Source organism: Rousettus aegyptiacus, unplaced genomic scaffold (assembly GCF_014176215.1).
Source record: "Rousettus aegyptiacus isolate mRouAeg1 unplaced genomic scaffold, mRouAeg1.p scaffold_m13_p_8, whole genome shotgun sequence".
Taxonomy (NCBI): Eukaryota; Metazoa; Chordata; class Mammalia; order Chiroptera; family Pteropodidae; genus Rousettus; species Rousettus aegyptiacus.
This window is the reverse complement of record NW_023416311.1, coordinates 8,569,515-8,583,786: the sequence shown is the minus strand read 5'-3', so window position 1 is coordinate 8,583,786 and position 14,272 is coordinate 8,569,515. Positions and strand designations below refer to the sequence as shown.

The 14,272-nt window shown below is 50.0% G+C and overlaps 1 protein-coding gene across 6 annotated transcripts in view; it reads left to right on the top strand.

Annotated features, from left to right (window-relative positions):
• The window catches only part of CLEC16A (C-type lectin domain containing 16A), a 199,328-nt gene that overhangs the window by 82,423 nt on the left and 102,633 nt on the right, over positions 1–14,272 (top strand). For all 6 annotated transcript variants that reach the window (XM_036226100.1, XM_036226098.1, XM_036226099.1 and 3 more), the window contains 4 exons: positions 1,155–1,264; positions 2,018–2,062; positions 5,418–5,468; positions 8,509–8,637. In XM_036226100.1, the coding sequence (XP_036081993.1) occupies positions 1,155–1,264; positions 2,018–2,062; positions 5,418–5,468; positions 8,509–8,637 (335 nt within the window). The remainder of the gene's footprint in view (positions 1–1,154; positions 1,265–2,017; positions 2,063–5,417; positions 5,469–8,508; positions 8,638–14,272) is intronic.

Here is a 14,272-nt window from a genome sequence, read left to right as displayed (position 1 = left end):
TTTGGACAAGTCACCTCACTTCCCTAAATCTCAGTCTTTAGAGCGCCCACTACAGTGGGTTTTTATACAGATTCCTTGAGGGAGCATCTATAAAGCGCCCAGACTGTGCCTGGCTTCACAGTAGGAAAGCAAGCCTGTGTCACTCAGAACTTGGTCATACAATTGACAGACACCCAACTCGGACTGGCCAAAACAATACAAACAGAAACAAACAGAACCATTGGCTTGTGTAACTTTAAGTCTGTTGGGCCCCATCTTCAGACCCAGCTGGGTGGGTCCAGGGCCTCAAACTGTTGACAATACTGTGTCTAGACTCTGTGGCCCTCTTGGTTGGCAAGGTGACGGCCAGCCCCTCCAGCCCTCTCTTCTCCTTGGAGAGACAACCCAGGCAACCCGGTGGGAAGGGAGGCTCGGGCTCCATTTGCAGAACACTGGACAAAAGACTGAACATGCCGGCGAGGGTGGGGAGACGGCCGCTGTGGATCGTATCACTGTGCCACGCAGGGCCCCGCCACTGCCCCTGTCCTCTCCACACCCCCCCCCCCCCCACGAGGAGAGATTCTCTTGCCCAGTTGTTTGAGCACATTTTGGAATTGAGTCTTACTGGCTCTGACTGGCTCCTTTGCCCGACACCTACCTAGTCACTGTGACCAAGGGAATAGCACACCCCTGCCAGCCTGGGTGGCGTGCCCTCCCCTAGATGCGGGAAAGGGGACCAGCTTCACCCAAATCGCATGTCCAGCAGTGGGGCTGGTGTTTCTCCAGAGGAACTGGTGTGTGTGTGGGCGGGGGGAGGGGGGTGTGCTCATCCCTGAAGGAGAGAAGGAAAGCTGGACAAGCAAAGCAGCCACAGATGTCCGCTTTCTAGGCCTTCGGTCATAATGGCGAGTGTCCCCTTTTTCCTGCGTCCCCTCTCCCAACGAAGAGACTGCAGGGCAGTATTGGGCACATGCAGTTTTGATGGGGATATTTCATTGTAATTCACTGGGGAAAGGATTGGCATGTGGCATTCCCTCTCTGTTCCCGCTGGATGTCGGGGGCTTTGAGCTGTCCGCCCATCAGCTAGCTGACCCATTAACCTTAAAGTCAGGCCAGAGACTGTTGAGGGGTATGTAGCCCTGGCCGTGCGAGGCTGACCCCCGTGTGCTCCGCAGACGGGAAGATCCGGTTGGCGACGCTGGAGCTGAGCTGCCTGCTCCTGAAGCAGCAAGTCGTGACCAGCACGGGCTGCGTCATAAAGGACGTGCATCTCGCCTGCCTGGAGGTGAGGGCCTCCCCACACCCTGTGCCTGTGAGCCACTGCCCCCGAGAGAGTGACGGAGGGAAGCTGGCGTCCTCGGGACCGCCGAGGAGAAGCTGGGCCCGTCCGCCCTGGCGCCCGCCGCGACCCACCCGTCCCCACAGAACTTCCCTTCTGTTGGGGCCGGCTTCGTGAGCCCACTGAATTAGTGAATTTGGGTAGTTTCTGTTGCAATTATTTGACTCTTATTTTTCTCTAGGATTTAAATTTTTTTCTTTGTATTACAAAAGTTTTATACATATACAAATATGTACACACACATTTATCGATAGTTTATTGTGCTGGTATCTACATTTATTGTTTTAAATAGCTTTCCCCCCCCCCCCACTTTTTTTTGTTTATCTTAGAAAATTTAGAAAGTGCAATTGTCAAAAGTAGCAACTGTAGTTGATACTTTGGCATGTGTCTTTCTAGATACACACACACATATTTTTAAAAGTAACTTTAAAAATAAGAGTAAAGCCATCATGGACCCATATTTTATAACCCTCCCCACACACACACTTAATTAACTGTATATTAACAACTTTCCATGTCATCATGTTGATTGCCTGTCCTCTGCCCATTTTTTATTTCGAGCTCTCTCTCCACCATTTTATAGATTAAGGATATTAGCCCCACATCTGTCAAATACACTCAGATTGTAGGAACTGTGATGACCCAGCGCACCTGCCTCCACGAGACCTGCCTCCCTCACGCCCTCCCTCTCTTCCACAGGGTGCGAGGGAAGAAAGCGTCCACCTCGTGCGGCACTTTTATAAGGTAAATGGGCAGGGCACGGGGGACAGTGGTGTGGCGTGTGGCGTGTGCAGGATTGTCATGTCTGGCCCTGCACACACACAGAGGCTCCTTGTCTTCAGTTATTTCTCTGCCGCGGTGCCCGAGTGAAATCCTGAAGTCCACTATCCCCGGTGGTCTCTCAGCCTCTCTGCCCATGCTCTTATCAGGACGGCTTTTGAGGACTCACCCCTAGTATGTGACAGTTTGTTTATCAATAAGATATGAATTTGTTGATTGATGAAGTCACATGTAAATTATGTACACGTGACTAAATTATACATATGAACTGATGTGCTCATGAATTATATGTGCTTATACATATAAAATTATAGTTGACTCCTGGACAACTTGGGTTTGGGGCACCCATCCCCCTGCACAGTCGAAAATCTGCATATAATGTTCGCCTCCCCCAAAACTTAAATACCTTTGGTATCTGTGGGGAATTGATTCCAAGACTTGCCACGGATACCAAAATTTGAGGATGCTCAAGTCCCCTATATAAAATGGTGTATAGATCAATGCATACAGTCAGCCCTCTCTCCACAGCCTCAGACTCCCATCCATGAGTCAAAAACAGTACAGGTATTTATTGAAAAAAAGTCTACATTGGACATTCGCAATTCAAACCCTCGTGGTTCAAGGATCGACTATACTTTTGAATTACATATGAATTTTTGAATCGTAAACATGTATATTACATACATGTATGCTAAGAAATGTCATACAGGCTTCCAAACATTTATCATGAGGGTTTAGGGAGATTTGGGCAAGGACCACCATGACTTTTCAGCAGCTGAAAATTTGTGGATTTGGCTTCAAGTTTAAGATGATTGGTATTAAATATCTCATTGCGATGGTTTCATTTTGCTCTTAACCTTAAGGCATGATATATCCTTAAGCGGGGCTCATCGTTTGTCAGTAGTAGTGGATTAATCCACATGTCCAACCGTCCTTGCTTTCTGCTCCTTTGGCTCCCGCGTCGGATCTCCCCAGATCCCGTAGTCATGGTTTCCCCTCGCAGCCTGACTGATAGAGAGATCCTCTCAGGCGGAGTGAAAGCATCGGTGCTGCCATTTCCTTGTGTATCTGCGTTTCAGCTTCTGTATTCTCTCCAAACTGCTGTGGATTATACGCGTATATGCAAGGAACCTTTTTCATTGTGCGAAGCTCTTTAAACCGCTGGCCATGATCGTCCATGTTTGCTTAGCTAAAACCAGGTCACATAATCTGGAAATCCAGCTCTCAAGGGTCAGATGACCTCCCCCCCCCCCCAGGCAGCAGCAAACACAGTGGACATGCCCAGATGAGGGTGGCACCATTCTGGGCCCCCACACCCTGGTGAGGGAATCCTCGTCTCCCCTGAGACCGTCCCAAACCACACATGGCTGCCAAATGAGGACACATGTCCTGTAGCAAAGCCCAGAAATAGGCAGAAACCTCACGGCTGCATTAGTCATCTTAGAATCTCTTTCCAGTATAATTGTTCTCAGTGTTTTTCCCCCTAGAAAGCTTTTAGGTCACAAAAACGGAAGGACACATTAGTAGGCACTTTCCCAGAAGGTTTTTCTTTATCATTAACGGGAGAGCTATACGCAGGTCCTTAGATAACATCACTTCATTCAGTGTCACTTCATTATAATATTAATGAGGGGAAAAAAATGGATCCCCATCCTGGGCCACTGCCTGTGTGGAGTTTGCACATTTTCCCCACGTCTGTGTGGGTGTTCTCTGGGGACCCCAGTTTCCTCTCACATCCCGAAGATGTGCACGTGAGGTGAACTGGTGTGTCTAAATAGTCCCAGTTTTAGTGAGTGTAGGTGTGTGTTAATGGCCCTGTGATAGAAGGGCGTCCTGTCCAGGTGGGTCCCACCTTGCGGCGTGAGCTGCCAGGACAGTCTCCGGCCACCTGCAACCCTGAACTGGAATAAGCAGGTTGGAAAAAAATGAACTCACTTGTTTTTATTAGTCTTTCTTAAATGTATGAATAGCTCACATTTATTTCAGTGTTTAATATTAGAAGTGTTTTGGGTCTTCATTTAGAAGTTTAGTGGTGTTCTTGTGATCAGAAATGTGGTAGGAACTTAACTCTTGTTTGTATCAATTAGCCTCTAGTAAAGTCGATTTCGTCATAGGCCATCACGCTTAAAGTCGCAGTTTCTAATCAACTACGTTAAGTGAGGACTTGCTGTATTTCAACTGCAGCTCTCTTCTGCCAGCTCAGATTTGTGTCTTTTATCCTATAAGGTTCACACCCTAAGCGGACTATCAGAAGCTTTTGGGTTTTCAGGGGTTATTTCTGTGGTTATACAGCACACAAGAGTATTCAAGTTTATCTGTAGTTCTGATAACTAGAAAAATGTATATAAAAAATCGATTATTTTTCCCATCCCAACTCTGCGTGCAGCAAGACTCTGTGTGTGTGTGTGTGAGTATGAGAGAGAGTGTGTGGGGGCGAGGGGAGGGAGAGAGAGAGAGGGAGAGAGATTGATTGATTCAGGATTTATGAGAGACAGCACAGTTCCAACAGTCATGTTGCGTTCAGCTGAGGCTCCCCGCCCCCCAGCCGTGGTCCCATCCAGCAGTGATCTGAGCTCTAACACTTACCAGCCCTGACCAGTTGGCAGGCTCTGTGCTCAGCACTTTATGCGCGTTAACTCATTTCATCTTCACAAGGACCCACACAGACACGGGCAGGCATCCCAGTCTTGCAGCGAAACAAAGAGAGGCTCTGAGAGGTAAAGCTGGGATTCGGCCCCTGGCTTATGTGAGCCAAGTTCACACCCACCACCCTGTTCAGAGAGGAACCTCCTGGACAGAGTCCTCAGGCCTGCAGGGACTGCAAAACCCCAATGGCGCAGCTCAACAACGAGCGGAACAGGCTGTATAATTTTAGTGTTAGGCGTATTTAATTCTTTTCAGACGTGTGGAGCCTCACAGTTTTAACACGGCAGCTTAACCATGGGTTAATGGGTTCCCCATTTCTTCAGCCATTCTCGACAAATAGAGGATGTTATACACTCGACGTAGTAACTGTTGTCAGATTTTAATTACATGTGGTGTTATTTTTAGTTCGTGTTTCTTAATTGCCTTGACAGAAGAAATCTAACTACATGTGCTTTAAAAAGAGAGAAACACATTGAGAGGCGCAATTCGATATCTGGGCTTTCGTTTGCGCGTGTGTGTTCATGTGCACGTGTGCATTTTACTTCCTGGTGATTTACGAGAACTCACTAACGAGAAACAGATGGCCCCAAAAGCCGTGAACTGGAGTTTATAATACTTTGTTGTTTATGGAAAAGAAATATGCATAATCTCCTCTCTCCTCCTTTCCTTTTAGGGAGAAGAAATATTTTTGGACATGTTCGAAGATGAGTACAGGAGCATGACAGTAAGTGAGGGGCCAGAAGGCACCTGTGTGCCCCCAAAGCTTGCCCTGCCGGCCCGGGAGAGAGCACTCTAACTTGGGGCTTGCTGCCTGGATGGCAGAGACTCGGGGTTGGGGAGCGAACTGGAAACGGTGATCCCCACCACCGTGGAAATTTCAGATGACATTCCTTCCCCCTGAGTCGGTCAGAAAGATTCGCTTTGATGTGAATAGTACTTGACTGCGGACTTACTCTGTGTCAGGTGTGGAAAGCCTGTTATGTATATTAAATTCCTTAATCCCCACATCAACTGCCACCATTAGCCTCCCTTTACTGATAAGGAAACGAGAGTCAGGTTGAGTGAGGTGTCCACGTGTGCCAGGCCACCAGAATGTTCCAGCATGTAGCTCCTCCTTGAATCCTCAGCATCAGCCCAGAGCCTTCCCTTTCTCCATCCAGCAGGCGGAATCATGGGAAAAGACAGGTTCAGAAGATTACGGCTTTCTCGGTGTCGTTCCTTTGTCTCCGCATCCCCAGCACCTGTCCCTTAGTTGGCACTCAGTAAACAGAAGACAAATGATCCCTGTCATGGACATTACTCACCAAAGAGTAAAGTGATTTGGGAGTTTATAGTAAGCCTAAGTGTTTAAAGTGTTCAAGAGAAAAAGGCCGGCAGTGTGAGTGTGGCTCCCTGGCTCCCTGGCCTGTCGCCGGGCATCTGGACAGCTGGGCCATCACCACATCCTCTCCCACGGCACGTCTGAGCCCCCGCGGAGTCTTTTCAAGGGAAAAGCATCAACTGGCATAATTCATCTACAAAAGCACGCAGACCTCGCCGTGATATGCGAGGGTACCTGTGAGCACCTCACTCCCGTTGCTGGCCACAGCCCCCCACTCATCCCCCGACCCCCCAGAAGAGTGTCGGTCTTCTGCTCGTTGGACCATTAATTAGAGTAGAGTGGATTCAGTGGTTAGCTATCGTTTTAGCCCTGTGACGGCCCCTTCCGCCGTGTCATTCCCCGCAGCTTGGTTTCCTGTTTGGAAATGTAAGGCTCATATGTCATTTGATGGCGCTGAAAAGCTCAGGCTTCCAACCCCCACTGACTTTCTGCTTTTGCTCCGAACTGTGCGATCTCGGGCAGGTTGCTGACATTCTGAGCCTTGGCTTTTCCGTGTGTAAAATGGGGCCCAAGCCACATAGCTGCCCAGGCTGGATGTGAAGCACCTAAGGGGAGCCTCCTGTATGGTCTTTGTTCAATGACTATTCAGTTTCTCTCCCTCCCGCTGTAGGGAGCTTCTTGGGTTTTATTTGTCTTAATCACACATTTGTGTGTCTTGCACAGTGGCTGGCACTCTAGAGAAATAAAACGTTGACACGGCCCCAGTCCTCTTGTCTGAAAGTCAATACTAAGCTCAGACTGTAGGAAACCAGCCACCAAGGTAAATGCAGTGAGCGCAGGCCCTTGGGTGCTGCTAAAGTGCTCACGGAGGCTCCTGCACTAAAGCCAGGCCTTTGCTTTTGACCCTTCACTCATTTTTCTTATCACTACCTCTTTTTTTAATGCAAAAGGCATACAGATCGGTATGGTGTACCCGCTGACAGCAGGTTAGGATGGGCTTGCTGGGAAGGAGGTTGAGGGCTGTGGGAGCAGAGCAGAGGGGATTTGCAAGGGTACAGAAGGCGGGCTGTGAAGGCTCTGCTGGAGGGTCGATGCCAAGGGCAGCCCTGGGGCAGGAAACGGGGCTCCGCCTCCCCTCCTCTGGGATAAAGGGATCGAGGATGGTGAACCACAGGCCTCTGGAGGAAAGTGCCTGCAATGTCCAAAAGTAAAAGGCAGGCGGCATGTGCAGAGTGGCACCTCCGATCCCTGGCCCATTCGCCAGGTCTCTGGACAGCTGGGCCTTCACCACAACCCTGCCCTGTTCAGTCAGCTTTATGTTACAGGAGGGACAAAAAATGTGATACGATTGAAGCCCACATTCTAAAAAAGACGCAAAAATAAGCTCGTGATGCGTTAAGGAGTAAAAGTAATTTCATAGAAAATTCACTTTTGTGAGGCGTCATTCCTTTATGAAGCCAGGTAAATGAAGTCCAACATGTGTGCATTAACTAAGTGGTCAGTGCTGATGCAGCAAAGTTTCAGGAGGGGAGGGGATGGTTTCAGGTGCCTTAGTAATCAGAGAGGGCTTCATGGAGGTGGTGTGAAGGAGGCAGGCAGCCCTGGCCCCGTCTGGCCCTGAGGCTGTGGGCATACACCCTTTCTCTGAGGTCGGTGTTCTCCTTTATAATATTGGACAGCACCAGCCCCTTCTGTCCAGTACGAGGTGAGCCCTGTAGTGCCTGGCACTTAGTAGATGCTCAATAAGAGGGTTTGTTATATCACCCCAGGCAAGGTGCTAAGGGGGCGAGGAAGGAAGGGGGAATGTTGGTCGTGTGGTGGAAGTCATAGGGTGTCTGTGTCTGGGCTGCGGTCAGCCAGCTGAGGTGGCCCGGATTCAGTCCTCGGCTTCTCCGAGTCTGTTTTCTCATTAGCAGATTGGGAAGCATCCCCTCTGTTGGGAGCATGACACAGGACCGTACCCGCAAAGCCTGTCCCGTAAGCAACGCTCCTCAAATGGAAGCTGCCATCACTACGACTGTTGTCATCGTTCCCAGAAGTACAAAGAGAAGGAGCCGGGCAGCAGTCAGGGCCACACACGGGCAGATCACTCTAAAGGGACTATTGTAAAGGGACCGGCCTCCTTCCCGAGTACCCCACGCCCTGCTGCTGGGTGGAGGGGAATGACGAGGACCCCACACCCTGCCGCTGGGAATGAGAATAGGAAAGCGAAGCTTTTCATAGCAGGGAGGCCATTTCTCAAGAGTGTCTAAGCTGTCACTTCAAATGAAGGGAAATGCACCTTAGAAAACAAAAGACACTTCTCTCACAGGCCTTCCTGCCTCGAGGCTTCCCCTCAGCCTTAATCCAGATTTCACGGGCTCATTTACTATGTGCGGGCCTGTGTGACCCGTCCGGTTCCCTTCTCCCTTCAGTGAGGTCTCCTGTGACATCTCTCTTCTAGATGAAGCCCATGAATGTGGAGTATCTTATGATGGATGCCTCCATCCTGCTGCCCCCCACGGGCACGCCGCTGACAGGAATAGACTTTGTGAAGCGACTGCCGTGTGGTGACGTGGAGAAGACCCGGCGGGTGAGTGAGCGCTGGACCACTCCCGGGGAAGGGAGGGACGAGGCTCCCCCCGGGTCAAGAGCCCCCGTCCCACACGAGTTCGGATAGTGGGTAGACAGACAGCACCTCCCCACATCCTGCCGCCAGGCGAAACTTCCAAAGCCTGCTGCCCTCTGCCAAAGCAGGGATCGAAATCCCATCGCACCTGGCACCGGATGTGGGTTGCAGGCAGGCTGCGTTCGCGGCTGGTGCAGGCCGCCCCTGAGCTGTGGGGGAGGAAGCCCTGGGGCTGGGCTTCTGAAAGACGTGGGGGAGTGAGCAGCGTCACCATCAATGCAGTGCAGGTGAGGCTGGTGTGAAATCTTAGCCCAGATAGGCTCAGGACCCCTGGAGATGGTGTGATGTTAAGGTATCTGCGTGATCTTGGGGTGAGGCGCACGCAAACGAAATGGCAGTTCTTGCCGGCCTGCCAGACGACGTGAGCGAAGGGCAGATTAGTTCTCAGAACCCAGCTGGAGTGTGTGCTTCCGTTATCAGTGCTTTTTTTCTGAAGCAGTCTCGCAGGGCTGTTCACGGTATTTTATCTCCCTCATAAGATCACACTTTGTTTCTTAGAAAGTACCATAACCTTTTCCTAGAAAATCATTCCCTGGAGACGCGAATGTTAGTGGATAAATTAGTGGAATTCATTGAACTCAGCTCCTGTTATCAGCCTGCATCTTCTTCTGAGTTAATCCCAGCGTAACCAGAGCAGCTGAGGTGTTTAACTTTTGGATTACGAGAAGCAGGAGGGACCTGCTAGATCCACCTCAGACCGGAGGAAGCCTGCGGGGCAGAGGAAGTGGGACGCACGTGTCTCTGAGGCAGTCCACATTCCCTGCTCTCTGACCAAACCCGCAGGCCTCACCACAGGACCCGCCCTGGCCTTCCTCGTGCTCCCGGCCAGTGCCGCAGGCCCTGCGGTGCGCGCACAGCAGTGTTTGTGGGTGGCGCTGTTTGCACTGGGCATTCTTGGTGTCAGCTTTTATAAGGGGACTGGTTCTGACGAGTGACTCCGTGACGTGGGCGCGCTCACCCTTAGCCTTGGGTCAGCCTAAGAAGCGCTGCCTAATAAAGTTACAGCAAAGCTGTGCACCTAGAGGGGCTGCAGTGGCCCCAGGCCGGGAGGACTCTGTCCCCGCGGTCCTACTCCTCAGCCTGTGAGCACTGAGAGCCGCCGCGCTGGGTCGCATCTGCCTGCTTTCTGGGTCACAGGCCATCAGGTTTAACACCTACGTGAGCGCCTGATCTTTGTTACGTAGTGGATCATTCATAGTAGTTCATGTGAACTTCCTCGAGTGATTCCACACCCGTCCTAGGAGACCAGCACTATCCTCCCCATGTTACCGAGGAAGAAACTGGGGCACGAAGAGGTCAAGCAATTTGCTCAAGGTCACCTAGCTAGTGAGTGGCAGAGCCAGGATTCAGCCTCGGGGGTGTGGCCTCCAGAGCGTACACTCTCAGCCACGCCGACCCGCTGCTCCCCACTGCTCCCCACTGCTGTTTATTAGCCCTGCTCGGTGCTGGACACTAGGGACAGAGAAAACACAGCCCCAGTCCTCGAGGAATCAGAGTCTAGAGGGGGAGGTGGGAAGAAGCAGTTATCAATCCATGTGCCTGGGGCCATTGGGGAAGGAACATGGGATCAGGCCCCTAAGCCTGCCTGGTGAAGAAGGCGGAGCAGGCAGCAGAGGGATGCGGCCCTTTCCAGGGGACTGTGGCCGGAGCCAGAGCGAGAGACGCGCCTTAGGGAGGGATGAGTCTGGTGGGCCGGAGGAGCCGGGTCTCGGGCGGCCCTGGCATTGTTAATGGGTTCTGACACTCTCCTGGCCTGGGGCAGGCGGTCCTGATCCACAGGAGAGAATGGGGGGATTCGGGAATGAGGCCTATGGCAGAGGGAGAGCTCCTCGGGCTTTGGGGCGCCTCCTCCCTTCTGAGCCACTCTCTCCATCTAGAAAGCAGCGTGTGCTCGCCTTGCCAGAGTCATGGCGAGGACTCAGTGACAGGAAGAAACGCGGAAGGCCGGCAGCAGTTCTCGGTCACGGGGCTTCGCTTCCTCCCGGTGCCCCTCACATGTCACTTAGGTGCGGGGCCCTAGGGCTCTGCTGCCCACCTCCCTCGCCCCAGATGACACGCACGGTCCAGACTGCCAACCGAAGCACAGACAGAGCTCCTGGGAACGTCCCAACTTCTCTGGGGCTCTCGGTCAGCCTTTGTCCATGTGACAAGTGCACAAAAGCAGCTCTCCCGTCCCATAGTCTGTGGGTTGAGCCACGGAGAGGTGGCAGAGTGATATAAAACAGGGCTGGCCACCTCCAAGCAAAGCCGTCCACCTAAGAGAAGCCTCACTCTGTGACTTAAAGAATCGGTTTCTTTCTTTTTTTTTCTTTAAGTATAGTCGGCATACTTAAGATATTATGTTAGTTTCAGGTGTACAGTACCATCTCCGAAGGGGAATTTCCACCACTCACCTCAATCCCGTTCCTGTTGCAAGGCAGCTGTTTGGAATGCTCCAGAAACTTAGCTCCTGAGCCCATCCCAGACATCAGAACACAGCAGTGTGCTTTGAGCTTAAGGAAGTGTATGGTTTAGCAAGCAATTGAGGGCTTATGTGGTTTGTTTCAAGTTCTTCGCTTCTATCCAAATAACATTCCATTTCATCCTTTTGGATTCAAAGGTTTTCTTTTTCTTTTCTTTTCTTTTTTTTTTTCCTACCAAGTAGACTTTTCTAACTTTTAGGAGGCTTTTTAGAAATCCCACCCTTTATTTTCCTTAAGGACTTGTCAGAAAAGTTCAAACAACCCTGACTAGTAAATGACTGCCAACTTGTAAGACATCCCTGTTTTCTGGACTTCACATGACATGGAGAGAGAGAAAGTTGATTAAGAAATACACAAGTGTCCAGTTTGATGTCAGAGGGCGGGAAAGGCTCTGCAGTAGAGCGGGGTGGCCCTCCTTTAGAAATAGAGTGGTCAGGAGGGCAGCTCCACCAAGGCTGGCGTCTGAGCTGAACCTGAAGAGTGAGGTAGCAAGGTTGATCAGCGAGCCAGCCTCGCAAAGACTTATGGGAGGCGCTTTGCACACAAAAGGAACAGCGCGTGCAAAGCCCACAAGATGGGGCAGCGTATGGTGTGTGTTCAAGGAGCAGGTGACTAAAGAAGAGCGAGCGAGGGGAGAGGAGGAGGGGTGGGGACAGGAGAGGAGGGCAGCAGGGCCTTGCAGGCCATGCGGAGGCAAGAGAGTCACGTTTTTCCTCTTGCATTTTGCAAGTTACATTGTTTATTCTTTCGTTTGACATATTTGTGGGGCGTTCTCTAGGTGCCATTCACCGTGCAAGATTTAAGAATAGGCAGTGAACAAATAATATCAAATTAAAATAAGACCAAAACAGCAAGAGTGCCACTAAGCTGTGGCAGTGCCTGGGCCCACACGGGTCCCAGCCCTGAGTTTCGCAGCACGTAGAGGTAGCACAAGCAGCATTATTCGGTTTTTCATTGATTTCCTACCTCATGGGAAAGTTAGGAGGTGCAAACCTTACGGAAGAATAGAAGGGAAATGCATGTCGAAAGGAGGCTCATTGGAACTGCTGGGGTCGAATGAGACCTGCGAACAGGACCGCGCGCTTGGGCCTGACTCGCCCCATGTGTAGGGTCCGTTGAGAGAAGCAGTTAACAGAGAACAGGCTCGTGAGTCAGACCAACCAAGGTTCCGTGCTATAGCTGTATGACCTTGAGCAAGTTACTTGACCTTCCTGAGCCTCAGCTCCCTCGTGTGTCATGCCTTTCGGCTCTTGCTCAAGGTATATGTGAGAGAGCGACTGTGAGGTGACCAGCTCAGTACCTAGCACACAGTAAATGCTCAGATGTTGGCTGAACAGCAGTGGAGCATTCTAGCATCTTAGGTGGGAAAGAAATAGTCTTTCATGGCCTAAATTTCCTAAAGCTTAATGCTGGAGAAAAGAAAGATAGGAAGAGGATTTTGTAGTGAACATTAAAATCTGAATATAAGCCTCTAGTCATATGTAAGAATCTTGGAAGCCATTATAAAATAAAGGTATTTGCACAAAGTTTTATTTATCCCTGCATTCTCTTTCCCTGTTTTCTTATAAAAGTGCATTTTTTTGTGTGTTTATTAGTATCGACCTTGAGGAAATAGAATATTTTACTTTACTTTTCAAATGTGTATTACACATTACAGAAAATACAGTGGCATCTCATAAGGTTTCAAAAGTAGAGAGAAAGAACTTTCCATGATTTCATCACCCTAAACAAACAACACTTACACATTTTTTGTGACTCCGCCCTATTTTTGTTTGCAAATACATCTTTTCATGGCTGCAGGGAGAGCGTACCATGACCTTGCTTTATCCTCACCCCGTTTTTCTCTTTTGTAAAGCAAGAAGTTTGTCGTGTGGTAAAACAGTTTTAATAAGTCTAACTTCTTACTGGTACTTAAAAGTTCATCTGCTGACTTCTGCCATCATTTACTTAGGCATTTTCCTACTGGTAGACATTTTGGTTGCTTGCAGTATTATATTATTTTCAACTAAACTGTAATGAGCAGCTTCACAAATACAGTGTTTTCTTTCTTTTGGCTTATTTCTTTAGGATAAGTTCCCAGAAGTGGAATTTCTGGTTCAAAGGGTATGAACATTTGTGTGTGTGTGTGTGTGTGTGTGTGTGTGTGTGTGTGTGTGTGTGTGACTCTCTGCATATTGCCAGATTGCTTTCCCAAAGGTCTGTGCCCACTTTAAACTGCTTCAGCACTCTGTGCACGGCCACATCCACGGCCTCGGTGGGCTGCTAACCCTGAGTGACTGTCGCCTAAACTCAGCGAGCGGCCTGCAGATGCAGCAAGGGATGCGGGGGAGAGAGCTCCAACAGCATTTGATCCAGGACCAGCTCCAGGGCTCTCTGTGTCACCTGAACTATGTTATTGCATGTTCATAGTGGCCCTGTGACCAGGGGTGGTGGGTCCCCATTTCTAGAGCTCGAGCCTGGGCCTGGAGAATTCACGGGATCCACCCGACCCCAGGTTGAGCCAGGTCTGCCTGAATCTGAAGCCGTCCTCCTGCCCTGCTCATCGGACTCATTCCCTAGGACTCTCCAGGCCAGAGTTTGCTCCTAGGTGCATGGAAGCAAACTGGAGAAGTCTCTTCTTGATATTTGAGCTTAGTTAGTAGTCAACCCCCTTTAAATCTAATCATAATCTGTTCTTTCAGAGTCTGTCTTCCTGGAACTCTGTGGAAGCCTCTGAAAGAAGAGTATTTCCTTTTTAATAATACTTTTTGATTTGCATGTTTATTTAGCAAAGTAAAGAAAGCACTTAATAAAAGCCCGGGTCCCAAGCCTCAAATCTGTTGAAGGCAAGCGCTTGTGGTTAGATGAACATAGACTTTGGAGTCCGATTATTAATTGAGTCACTTTGGGCAGCCTGCCTGGGTTTTGGTTTCCTGTCTGTAAAATGGGAACCACACAGATCATTAAAAGGCTTGAATGATATGACTTGGTGCAGTCCCCACCCGTACCCAGCAGGCCATGGGTAAGCAGAGGACCTGGCCATTGTTTTAGGGATGAATTTGACGGCCTTTATTCTGGTATCTTATCTTCCTTTTGTG